A 13442-nucleotide genomic window follows, 5' to 3' on the forward strand; every position below is an offset into this window, starting at 1 on the left:
TGGGAAGATGTTTGCAGTGTGGCTGCAGTTTTGCGTTACTGTTACCAACATGCAGCTCCATAAGTATGAAGTAGCTCATTCCTTCTTTATCTGTTTTGCAGAGAGGAGTCAGGATAGCACTGCAGCAGTGTTGTCTGACTCCAGTTCCACACAGGATATGTTTAATGAACCAGCCAGTTCTCAGGACAGCCTGAGAAAGCCTTACACAGAGAAGAGGATTTCTACTGCCTGTTCTGATGCACTGATACCCAGCAAGGAGATCCTGGGACCTACTGAGGAGAAGAGTAAGCCTATCTTAATGGATAATGTCAGTTCGTGTTTTATCATTAAAATGTTTCTTCTGGCATGCGGAAGCACTGAAATATACTGCACTATGGCTAAGAATTTTAACTAGGCATTATTGCTGAATATATTAGTGTAGCTTAAAATTATGCTTCGCTCATGTGGCCATCATCCCAATTTATAAAGCCTGTTAAACCTTACAAATCAGAAAATCGTTACAAGCTCTTGTGGTGGTGGCCCTGTGACTTGCTTGTTTTCTTTTAGAGTATTAATTACTATTACATCAGTGCTTCAAAGCTCTTAATTTGAGTACTCCTTTCAGAATAATCTCAATGAAAATATTTTTTTTCCCCAAACATAGATGCACTTCCTGCTCTAACCCAGCAACAGCTTGATACTCAGTTCTAAAAAAATAGCAGCAGTGGAATTAGATGTTTTATTCCACTGGATATTTTATGTTGCTGGAGAGTGGAATTGCTTTGTACCACACTTTTCCACATATAATAAAACTTCTGCATGAAGTCTTTTGAATTCCACTGGAAAAATTGTTTCAGAATTTTTTTAGACCTTGTCCAGAAGCTGGAATTTCACCCTCTCCAATATTTGCACAGTTAAACATGGCAGTGGTGAGGGTGCACTTCACTAAGGGAAAGAGAAACAAAATGCATGTATTAATTATGCCTACTTTTCTGGGTTGTGGGCACTTTGCGTGTTAAGGCTTTTTTGATAGATGAGGCTATGCTTTAATTTATTCCAGTTTCACAGAACCAGAGTGTGGGATAGATAACGTTGATTCACTTCCCTGATCGCTGTAGGAACAAGTGCCCACTGCCATCTTTTTGCTCATTAACTTTGATAGATTGGTTTCTTGTTTTGAAGAATACTTTAGCACATACCTAAGCCAGGGAAGTTTGTGGTGATGTTTGCTTCAAAACAAGTATATGCCAGTTCCTGTTTTTTGTGTTGTTTTTTAATGGTATATTTTTAATGGTACTTATACAGCCACTAAATCCAGTAACCTTTGGGTGATGGACTAAAACCAGGGCTCTTCTTCAGGCTTGCACTGTGTTAGTTGTGTTACTGTTGTCAGTTGTCTGTTAGGAAAACTGTGTTGAATTCTTGCGCTACTGACATTTATTAGCACAAATGTTGTAACTGCAAAGTACCTTCCCGACTCATCTCCAAATCTCATTCAGTGTCAAGGTCTATTAAGGTTTAATAAACCTAAATGATAGCTGTATGTTATTCTATTCATTATGTGTGTTTTACATATACTAAATAGAAAACAGTTGCACATCTACAAGGCTGGGTTAGCTGCTGCTGACAGTAAATTGGATTCTGGAATTGTGTTCTTCTAGGTTATGTTGTTGAGAATAACACATTCACTGGAATAACACATTCATTTTCTGTTCTTTTTTGCTTTATTTGCAGTGGAATTTCATTGAATTCAAAGTCTTACTTGCATCCCTGCCACCCCATCCCCCAGTTATCTTATTTGGTAAACATCAAGAGTAGTCATAATTTTTTTCAGAAAGCATTTGCTAAAGATGTCTGTGTAGTAATGAAGAAAAGGATTGCCACATGTTTTAGTTCATGCCAGTTATTTTGTACATGTTGTTTGCCATTTTGTTATTTTCATTGTCATTTTTAGTTATCTCAATTTTCCAGTTACAGGAAAATCAGAAGAGCTGCTGGAGAGCCCAGAGTCTTACCATGCTGTTGAGCCTGCTGGCCAGAAAGTTCTGGTGGACCCTCAGCCTGCTTCTGGCCATCCCTCCAAAGCTGCAATCCCCCCACCCTCGCAGTGGGACTGGAAGAAGAAAGCTGAAACGTGTGGAGATGGATCTGAATTCCCTCAGGGTCTTCCAGCAGACCTAGAGGAGCAGCGGAAGTTCCTGACAGAGCAGTGTGTTGCCTCTTTCTGCTTGTGTCTCAGTCGCTTTCCTCAGCATTACAAGAGCCTCTACAGACTGGCTTATCTGTACACTTACAGCAAGACCCACAAGGTGAGCAGAGCACTGTTAGAACAGCTGACTTGGTGACTGTGTTTATTGCCTCAGTAAATAAACTGTGTTATCATCTCTGCTGATTGAAAAGTTGCAGTGTTGAAGTTCATCAGATAAGTTTGTTTCTCTAGTTTGGATTGGAACCATGTGGTAGGGTTTTTTTTTTTAATTATTATTTTTGAATTAAGTTGTTTTTTGTCATTCAGCAGAGAATTACCTTTTATACATCACCTAAATGAACGTGTTCTAATAAAAATGACAGTACTTGTTTCTTCTACTAAGTAACTGGACTGAAAAGCTTTTTGAAGCAGAAATTCTTCAGTACTGATGTAAACAAACGACATCACCCAGATAAGGTTTCTGGCTATCTTAGATCATTGTAGAGTGAATGTTTTTCCAGCATCCAGGCATGGAAATCACTATCAGTTTGGGTCCATGTTCTAAGGAGCACATGTACACACATGCCTCCTTAATTCGAATATATGTTAGCTGTATGCATGTACGTAAGGTAAGAGTGGGTGCCTTAAAGAGTAAAATTTTGATTCTGCAGATGTGAAACAATTGGAAGTAATACATTTATTGTGTACTATTTATGTGTGTGAATAGTAGAAATTATCAGAGCTCTCTCACAAATTCTCATTATTAAGGTTTAAACTCACAAATACCGCATTTCAGAATCTTGTGTTCTGTCATATGCTGCACTGCATTACTTCCAGATTTCTCTTTCCCACCACTGAAGCTTTCACATATCAAATCTCCAGTGTGCAGTCTAGTAGGGAAGGGAAGCTAACGGAAGCAATAATAGCATTTACTCATAGTAGATAACACATTTCCAGTACTGCTGCAAATTGAGCAATAGCATGTATTAGCAATGCGATGAAAGGTGATGAATATTTCATACGGCTGTAGAGTGATTATCCAGACAAATATGACCATTTTTCAGAGATAACTTGTTTTGAAAACATTCTCGTGCTGTTTGTATGTGACAGTTGTTAATTTTTTCATGAAACTAATCATTAAGAGGAGCTGCAGACTCCTGCAATCTGTCATTTGTTGCTGACAAATGATTTTCTATCAACATTTAACAAGAAAGGCTGTCTGTTTTCAGTTCAGTGGTTCAAATAGCATGTGTCCTTCCCTGAGGAACTACTTGTAAAATATTTTCTCCATTTTTTTTTCTCAGCGATGATTCCTTCTTTGCTACTCCAGATATAAATATCAACATATTGAATTGTTATGTTTTTTCTGTATGAAATGCATGTTGTTTTCTAGATTTATCTTGTCTTCAAACTCAGAATAATCGAGTTTTGCTCATTTGAGATTGGTTTTGAGGAGCATTATTGTGTTTCAATATCCATTTTTATTATTTCTCTAACAAACAACTACTCAATGCTAAAACAACAACAAAAAACAAAAACCCAGACTTCCAACTGATACATGCAAACTACATATGTTGATTGGGTTAGAATTCTTTCTCTTAGACGACTCATTCAAGTCCTTTTGTAGAACAGTGTTGACTATCTATGGTTTAATGGTACATTAATATGTCTGTAGTAGGAGTTTTGGTTCCAAACAAATTAAAGACATAAAAAGGATCCATGTGTTTGCAGCGATAATTGGAGTGAGAAGTGTGTTGGTATCCTGATGACAAGCCCAACCAAAAAAGTTAATATACTGGATCAGGTTGAGTTGCTGTGGAGGCAGGCAAAGTTACTGGGAAATTTTAGAAAGCTGAGATGAGTTTTAAAACGCATATAACCATCTTGGAAAATTCAGCATTTACGTACCAGTGCCAGGAATATGTATGAAGAATGGAGACTGATGGCCAGAATTCGTGGTTCGCCAGGAAAGCAGAGGATTGGCAGATCTCCACACTGTGCAGAAAAACAAGTTTTCTGTATGCTGTCTGTTTTCTCCCATTTTTGCAATATTACGTTTTGCTGTTGAAAGATTCATTAAATAGTTGAGAGCTTTCTTTTTTGCCATCTTTTTCAAAAACCTTTCAATATTGTTCAACTACATATATTTAGCTTCTTTTTCCCCCATCAAAACCCCTCTTAATCTTTGGAGAGTACTTATCTTATGTTGTTATCATAGGAAACTTTACATAGCCGGCTTTTGTTGGAACAGCTATGCAGGAACACAAGGGTGAATTTTCTGAAGGGATCAGAAAACTCAGTTCACCTGGTGTCTCTTGGAGTTTTCATCCTTTGTGACGTTCAGTCTTTACCTCCCAAACGAGCGTTGGCACACTTTGGAAGGGCAGAAGACAGGACTTGGCAAGACATTGTTCACCACTATTGCTAAAAAGCTCTGTGAATAGTGAATATGTGCTTGATGGTGTCAGGGTTAAGCAGCACTTCCCAGAGTTTCCAAGTTCAGTCTTGGTGGCTTCTGTCACTGTTTTTAAATGGGTGACCATCTCTGAGGTGACTCAGATTTCCGTTTGCTTGACCGTAAGAGATTTTTCTTTTCCGTTTTAACAATGCCAGTAAACTTTTTTCAGCAATTTATTTTACACTGTCAGTCATCTTGCCTTTGAATCTTGGGGTGATGAAGATGTGGGAGGCAACATCTGAACTGGAAAGAGTGCTTTATAATTGCCCTGAGTCAGCCAGCTAAATCCAATAGTTCAGGCTGACAAGTGGTGTGCCAAGAGGAATAAATCCCTTCTGCTATGTCCTGGATCCCTTCACCCACTGCTAGTAACTTCATCAGCCAAAAACAAAGCAGAGCAGACTGTGAAATCTAGTGAGTTGCAATACCTGTTTGGGCGTATTTAGTGGGAATAACCGATTGTGCTGATTTAAGAAGGGGAGTGGAAAGTCTGCAACTACATTTTTTTTAATTCCTATTAGTTTTGATTGTGTGAATGTCCCAAATAATTGTCCCATTTGTCTGGATGATCTTTTTGCTCTTGCCTAGGTCACTGTCATCATACTCAGTAAAAGCCTATGAATTATGTACTGTATACATACATGCCTGTGAATGGTCAATATCAGATGCATAGCAGATCACCAGAGCATGACACTGTCCTTAATGATCTCTTGATATTTTCAGTATAAAGCTTAGATTCATGACTACAACTAAAGCTGAACACCTGTATCAATTCTCTGAATGAACTGTTTTTGACGTCCATAAATATCTGCGTAGTCTTTCCTATGCTCAGCTGGATGGTCTTTCCTGGGGGATGTCATCCCCAAATCACGCATCCACAAATGCTGCTGGAAAACATAGGATATTAAATCAAAGCAAGTGATGGCATTACCTTCCTGCAACTCACCTGCTCCATTTCTTCCACAGAACCTGCAGTGGGCCCGTGATGTGCTGCTGGGCAGTGGTGTGCCCTGGCAACAGCTGAAACACATGCCTGCACAGGGCCTCTTCTGTGAGAGGAACAAGACCAATTTCTTCAATGTAAGTCTATACCGTTGATAAACATATCCTTACTTTCTCAGCTATCACTTTAACACCTGTTTCTCATTTGAAAGGCTTGTGAAAGGATGGTAATGTAAAATTTGGGAAAGGAATGTTAAATGAGCCATGTGATTAGTGAACAGAAAGGCAGAATACTGTAGAATAGAGGTTTCTGCTGGGGTTTCTCCACATGGAGGGAAACAAGTGAGAGGGTTTGTTTCTGATGAGCTTGAATGTGTCGGGAGGTGTCAGTCCTTCTGTTGCACATCATTTACCACGTACTTAATGACTGAGACCTCTCTAAAAATTATAATTCTACTGATTGTAATTATCCTTGTGTTTATACTCTTTCTCAAATCATAGAATCGCTCAGGTTGGAAAAGACCTTAAAGATCATCAAGTCCAACCATGACCCAACCATAATACCCTAATGGAATTTTAGTTCTCTTAGTGAACAAGTAGTGCCAGTTCTCAGCTCTCAGCAATCTCAGGAGCTGGAAGGAGCCCTTTTATTCTGCTTTTGTAGTATAGCTCAGAAGGAGTATTTCCAAGCCACATGGCACAGCGGAGCTCTCTTATAGACTGTCCCTGTGTATGTGAGATATTTTAGACCATGGTGGTCTGTGCTTCTCTGGGTAACATAGGAAGTCATACTTACAAAACTCTTATGTGCACTTACCTATCAAATCCCTGCTGCAATTGAGGCCCAACATACTGCTGTTGTCTTCAGTATCTGTGGCTTCTCTGTGCCATGTTCTAGTTTTTTGTGCTCTTTTGTGATAGGATTCTGTAACTGTTCTGTGGCTTGTGGTGTGTGGGAAGGACCTAGAAATGTTCTGTTTGTTTCTGGACTATGATGTGGTTTCCTGTGATTGCGGTGACAGAATTTTGCCTCTGCATACCCATGTGGTGCTATAGCCTAGCTTGATTTTGATTCATCTGAAATTTATTCCTATTTTATACTTGTGAACATCTGTCTCCATCTTTGTGGTATGTTGTATTAGTTAGCACCTCTGTACAAACTTTCCTCTGATTACAGTCCCTCTGCTGGGCTGAACAACTAAGGGATATTGACAGTGGTTCAAAATGATATCCTGGATCTATCTGCTTAAAGAATATATGACATATAAATTAATATATGTCATTCCACATTTCTGGAAAAAAGTTTTCATTAACAGCTACTGCCAGCCTGGTAGGGTGTGGACCAAACAGCCGCAGCCTGATTGATGACTATGTGGCGTTGTCCATCAATATCTGTCTGTTTTCTCTCTAAGAATCCTGTATTGTGATTAACACTTGACATCTGTGAGTATCTTGATCCTGGCCCAGCTAACAAAGTAGTCTTGTAGATGATAATGAAATTATTCATCATTCTTGAAGTCACGTGTGAGATTTGCATGATCATGGCTGACTTGTTGTACCAGCAACAATGTTAGAAAAGTGGAGAAATAAGTGACAGTGATGTTCTCAGCTTGGACAGTGGTCAATTGTCAGCCCCAAGTCTTGCATTTAGAACGCTGCCTTCAGGCATGGGACATTTCACATTCTTTAGTGTGGCTCTGGTGTGGTAACAGCATAACCAGGGATGGCCAGCACAACTTGTTGGGGTCCTGGTGAATTGGTACTGACGTCTTGATTAGTCCTCCGTGCCTCCAGGCATGTAGGTTACTCTGTTGATAACAGGTACAATATAAATAATGAGCTCCACATGATTAAATATTTTGGTGATGTCATTTTCTACGGCTGTATTTTCAGAATGCTCTTCAAGCAGTGCTCTGTGTAGAACAAGTGGCAGTAATCCAATGCAGATGACACAAACATAGCACAGTGAGAAAATCCAGATCTGAGAGAGAAATGGCAACAAGTACATATGAAAAAAAAAAAACACACCAAAACTGTTAATGTCATCTGACATTCCAGAGTGGGACAAACCCAAATCTGTGAATAACTTGGAAAGAAAAACCTTTTTGGTGGTGCACTGAACTTGTCTGGGTTAAACCTCAACCAGTTCCCATGCAGAGCTCCCAGGCTGGCAGTGGGTAAGCAATGCACATGTGCTGCACCATCTGGGTCAGTGCTCAGAACACAGACTTGTGTGTCATCCACCACAGCCAGATGGTGGTACAGCCCACTGGCCCCACTGGTGTCTTCACTTACAGACTCAGATGATAAAGCAAGAATTCCAAGGACTGCTACACAAGTAGGCAGTCACATAATCTTAGAAATTAAATGGCCAACCTAAGCTTATGAATGCCTTCCCGGGGGTATTTTCAACAGAAACACTTTGTGTAGGGTGACTGTTTGCTTCCCTAGTTGAATTTCATGCTACAAAAGAATGAAGTTAATGTCTGAGTGGCTTTCTGAATATAATTTACCATAGCAAAACCTTATTCTATACCTTATTGGAGCCAGTAGCAATAATGTTATTAGTCTCTTGACCAGAGGGATTCAGGGTTGTTGAAGTTACAGCTGGTTTGTTTTTCCAAGTACAAACAACAATGTGCAAGAGAAAGCTAAGCAGGGACTGTGCCAGCCTGCTCCTCCCCGACGTTTTATAAATCATGCATACTCCTAGTAGAATTATTTATGAAATGTTTATGAGAGCACTGTATGAAAAGAAATAAACACGGGACAAACTGTCTCCCGTTCACTTTTACTGCAGGACGGACTGCACATCTCACTGTGTGTGTCAGTCTGCTGTCTGATTTGTGAGCTGTCACTCAGCTGCCACTGAAATCTCTTTGAGTTTATTTTTGCTGTCTTTAGAATGAGCAAAAATGACATGTTTGCTTAGCATGATTTTCTCTTATTTGATATATTAGGAGATGCCAGGATGTGCAGAGCTTGTCTTTTTATGTTTTAAGTAGAGCACGCTCGTTGCAGTACTGTACCCTGTTGCTTCTCAAATGGAAGAGAACAGCCCCAATGCTCTCGGATTGGTGCAGTGATGATTGCAGTTGGACTTAGAGGAGTTTTAGCAGTGTTTCAATAGAAGTCTTTTTTCTTTGACCACTTGCACTTTCCTCCATAACCTCTATGTCAGGGTTCACTCCAGCTTTCCTCTTCTTTGTGTGTGTAGATATACAGGAAAACTTAGCTCCAGAATGGTTTCTATAGCAACTAAATTAGAAATTAATTCATCGGGGAAAAACAAAAACCAAAAAAGCACCATAACATTTCTTTATATAGTAGGGCAGGTTTTTATTTATTCAGATTTCATGCCGTCATTAATAAAACAAAGTGAAACTTCATGCACAGATGATGAGTATTCATCAGTCTGTGTGTGGGTGGTGATTGTGGAAGAAGCATTGTGATGGCTGAGCTCAGTGTCTCACTAACTTCTCCATATGGCTTAAAACACAGGAGTTGTATCTTCCTGGCACATTTTCCTGTAATAAAGATCTTGATTTCCAATTTTGGTAGCTGTTCTCCACATAAGTAAATATATGAAAACTGTGCGTGCACACATTCTATATAGTGCAGACATTCACGTGCATGAAGTCTTGCAAGCTGCAAACTGTTAAGGGTATTGTTCTATTTTTAATTCTGAAAGAGATGTGGTTTGCCTATTCTCTGCTGCATCCCCAAAGCTCTTCATTCTGCAGGCTGAATAAGCAGGGTCACATAAAGGCAGCATCACCCAGTGGGAGCCCGAAGCTGAGACAGCAGAGATTTCCCTTCAGCTTGTCTGTGTTCATACTGGGTGCAAGCAGGCACTGGCAGCAGGGCTTTGGTGTACAGACATGCGAGTTCTGGGCACCAAGCAACTGAAGGATGAGTGCTGCAGGTTTCTAGTGTAATAAGAGGGTGTAAACCAGTGCACGCTTGGTTGCTTTCCTCAAGTAGCTGGTTCTTCCCTAGCTGTGTTTTAGATTCTGAAAGCTACAGCTCAGTCTTTCCAGAGGAAAATGATAGTGCAAAGGAGAGCAAGCTGCAAGGACTGACTGTGTTTTGGAGCTCTGTATAACTGGAGCTAGATGGATGAATTTGAGACATAGGAAATGAAGGCTTTGATGAAGTCTAGTGTAAAATTATAGGGGAAGGTTCATCAGCATTGCTGGAAGGGGAAGCTGGGAATTTCTGTCACAGAAGTTTCACTGTATGCCTCAGTTGGTTTTATATCTTCCCTTAGACACGTTACCAATAACTGTCAGGAATGTGGCACTCAGTATATGGAATTTTCTTTTGAGCCGATACAAACCTTTTATTTTTCTCCCAGCTCCTGAAGTATGACCTCAGCATTAATGATTTCCATAACATGAATTAAAAAGCAACATTTGCTACAACATTTTAATGTCTGTTGGCTGTGTGGTGTGGTGGAGAAAACTGGATGTGTATCATTGAATGAAACCTGCTAGGGTGGTCTCCATTATGAGACAAAGTCTGCTGGGTATTCCAGGCTTTTGTTCTATCCAGCTTGTTTGCTACTGGTGTTAACCCAAAGAAATCCCAAGTACCCCCCCAGGCCAAGGACAGCTTGACTGTAGCCTCAGTTTGTTTCTTACTGTGCACTGGAAAAGCCTGAAATGAGAAGCAACAGCAGCCTAGGATCACTCCTATAACTTCAGCTGCTCTGCTTTTCTTTCTGTCCCTGGCTGCTGATAGATCTGGGTTACTCTTCTGCTCATCAATTGTGTGTGCCTTTTCAGTTGGCAAATGTGCTCCCAGCCCCGAGACATCTGCTGCGTGGAAAATGAGTCTCCTAAGAGAAATAGTTCCATTTGAATGAGGGGAGAAAGGGAAAGAACTCAGAGAAGTCTACTGTGATCTGTGTGAGCTGAGGTCCTGGCTCAGCAAGGTTGGAGTTGGCATTCAGTTGTGTTTGGGGGTCCATGAGAACTAATGGCTGTATCTGAGATTCCTCATTGGTTGTAATTTAAAATGAAAAAAAAAAAAAAAAGTTGGTCTTGTTAGCATTTCTGTTTGTGTGAAAATGAGAATGAGAGGATGCCAAATCAAGTTGTTTTAAAACAACAACTCAAGTGACATCCCAGAAATCACAAGGGCTTGGCTATTCAGCTTTGCTCTTCTTGCTTTTGAGAGTTTCAGATGCCATTTTGATGCAACTAAAAGGTATCAGAAATCATAAAGGAGTCAAGATATTCGTAGGGTTTATTAAAAATACAAAAAAACACTTTTGATTCTAGCTGTGAGATAACTCTGTATCAGAGTTAGTAGCATTTCATTGGCGTTATACAAGATTGTGTCTAGAAAAGGTGACCTTCACCATTGACTGACCTCTGTGCAGCTGGATAAAACAAAATAATGACAGCATAATGACAACGGATGTCATCAGTCTCATGTATTTGTGCTTTGCAGTGTGGTAGGCAGATAGAGCTATCTGGTTAAAGGATGGTTAAGTCCCCACCTACTTGAAAAGACATAATCCTTCCAGGAGATGGGGCCTGTTCCATCAATGAAATGTCTCTGTTCTCACTGTGCAGGCCCCAGCAGAGGCCCTTACAAAGGGCTTACTACTTAATGCAAGTGCCATTCACTCAATGCAAGTTCTTACTGTCAGCTTTCTACTTACTGACTGTGAGGCGTTCAGCTGTTAAGTTCAGTACAAGACGTGCACATTTTGTTCATCTGCCAGGAGAGCCAGCTCCTCACTGAAATGGTTGACAGGGTGGGAAGGAAGACTGTCAGCAGTGCCCTGGCAATGCTGTTAGGAGCCCCTGTGCTGCAGGGAAGCTTTGCTGTGTGAGCCTGGGCTGTGCAGGTCACCCAGCACCCCTCCGTAAGGTGAGACCTTGCTGTTCTGCACTGAGGGATGTGTTGGAGCTAATGTGCTGCCTGCCCAGCTTGACGCCTCTGAAATCTTAACAAGTGTTTCATTGCTTTTCCTACATCCCTGCCTAATGTCATTACAAAGCTATTGTTCTTTAGCTGTGTGAGGAAACCGTTTCTGTTGTGGGTGAAGAGATATTTGTGTGGAAAGCTTCTCAGGAATAAATAACCCCATCAGAAATCCCTTCTGAACCAAATGATTCATAATCCTGTGACTTAATTTGTAAACAAAATCAGCTGCATAAGGCAGTTATTTTGTGATTATGGCATAAGCTGAAGCCTGAACCGCTGAAGAGTGAAACCAAATCATTGTTTTCCCATCCGTTGTTCCTTGATATTGTTCCTGTTTGGTTCTTGTTAATTTTCTCAATCTTCCTTCAAATGTCACCTCTGTGGAGTAATACCACGGCACAGAGGTGGGTGCTTCATTCTGAGCACCAGCCCATGAGTAGTTTGCAGTGTACCACAAGGCAAAGGAACTCATCCATGCTCACAGATGGGTATCACCCGCATCGTGCAGGGCAGGAGGAAGGTATGTTTGCATTGGTTAAATACAACTCATATCTGTGAGATTATTTTTGCATTAAGCCATCGAGTCTAGAAATGTTTTAAGTGAAAATTAGATTTCATATAGTTTGGTTAATTAAGATACATAATGAGGTGACAGTAGCTTTTTGCTGAAGCTGTGACTGAAAGTCAATTTGTGGGGTGGGTGTGTGGAAGACAATGACTGTTTTCTCTTGCTCTTTGTTACATTTGCTGATATTATTGTCTGTATCTGAAGCAGACAGAATGTTTGTATGTAGATAAGGGAGCTTTTAGAGAATCCAACTGTTTTAGTCAAATAAGCGTAGTAATTTCCATTGTTTTTGTCATCCAGTATAACAGATACGTTCCACTGGGGGAAGGGAGAGCAGGGAATGCTGATGTTTGTTGCCCCTTTAATGACAATTAAGGTGGCATGATTTCTTTCCTGGTAGCCGCTGTTCTTTCAGTAACCAGCCAGTCTCCTTTGTTCTCCCTTTTTTTTTTCCTCTTGTAATAATAACACAACTGTTCTCATATACCTCCTGCTCACATTTTCTAATGTTTAAACTGGAAGAATGCTTTTAGTTCGCTATAGATGAATCTGATTGCGTTGTCTCTTCCTTGCTCTTGTGTGTGCTCTTTCTTAATGCCAACTCTGAAAACAAAGGTAAGCAAGGAGTTAACTGTGCGAGTGAAACATCTGTAATGATTGGATTAAGACCAGAAACTGGGCAAGCAGTGAAGTCTTAAAGATGCCTATAAAAAGCTAGATAACTTTTTAACCTCTGCCCAACATGTTATTTACAGTTCTTCACTCCATCCTCTTGGAAAAACAGAACTCATCAGTGAAAAATGTCCATCGTTCGCAAAGTTTTCTGCCCCAGTATATACACACTGTTCTTTCTGGCTGGCTTTGCAGGCTTCCAAGGCCCAGCGAGTAAAGATGCCAATAAATCTAAATCCCTGGAGATCCAAGCATGGCGTTTTAAACTGTCGTTTGTGCCAGTGGATATTAAACAGCTTCCCCCCCCCACACCCCATTGCTTCCCTAGGAAAAGTTTCTTCTTTTGTTGTTGTAGATATATTTTTAGACAAAGAACAAATAGTGGTAAAAAAAAGTGAAGCTATTTTTTATAGAAGAGCAATTGTTGTGGAGATTGTAGCGTGTTACAGGACATAAAGCAGCTTTAAATCTGGATCTTAAAAAGTTTAACAGCAACCATTTTCCCCTGTCTGAACAGCATTTGGAAGGTGCTTTTTGGCCTGGAGAATACTGTGAGATGAGTGTCCTTTTACAAATGTGCAGTGAATAAATCCATAATTTGATTTTAGCCATCTGCCAGCTGTGTATCAGGTACGAGTGGCGGCGTAACCTTTAGACACTTCACCACTGAATGGGGTTGGTTTTAAACTGAAGTT

At 40.3% G+C, this 13442-nt stretch overlaps 1 protein-coding gene across 5 annotated transcripts in view; it reads left to right on the forward strand.

The window, feature by feature from the left end:
• Nucleotides 1–13442, forward strand: part of CABIN1 (calcineurin binding protein 1) — an 87553-nt gene that overhangs the window by 28536 nt on the left and 45575 nt on the right. For all 5 annotated transcript variants that reach the window (XM_015878092.2, XM_015878090.2, XM_015878089.2 and 2 more), the window contains exons 28-30: nt 102–284; nt 1951–2288; nt 5592–5705. In XM_015878092.2, coding sequence (XP_015733578.1) covers nt 102–284; nt 1951–2288; nt 5592–5705 — 635 coding nt within the window. The remainder of the gene's footprint in view (nt 1–101; nt 285–1950; nt 2289–5591; nt 5706–13442) is intronic.

The sequence above is a fragment of the Coturnix japonica genome, chromosome 15 (assembly GCF_001577835.2).
Source record: "Coturnix japonica isolate 7356 chromosome 15, Coturnix japonica 2.1, whole genome shotgun sequence".
NCBI lineage: Eukaryota > Metazoa > Chordata > Aves > Galliformes > Phasianidae > Coturnix > Coturnix japonica.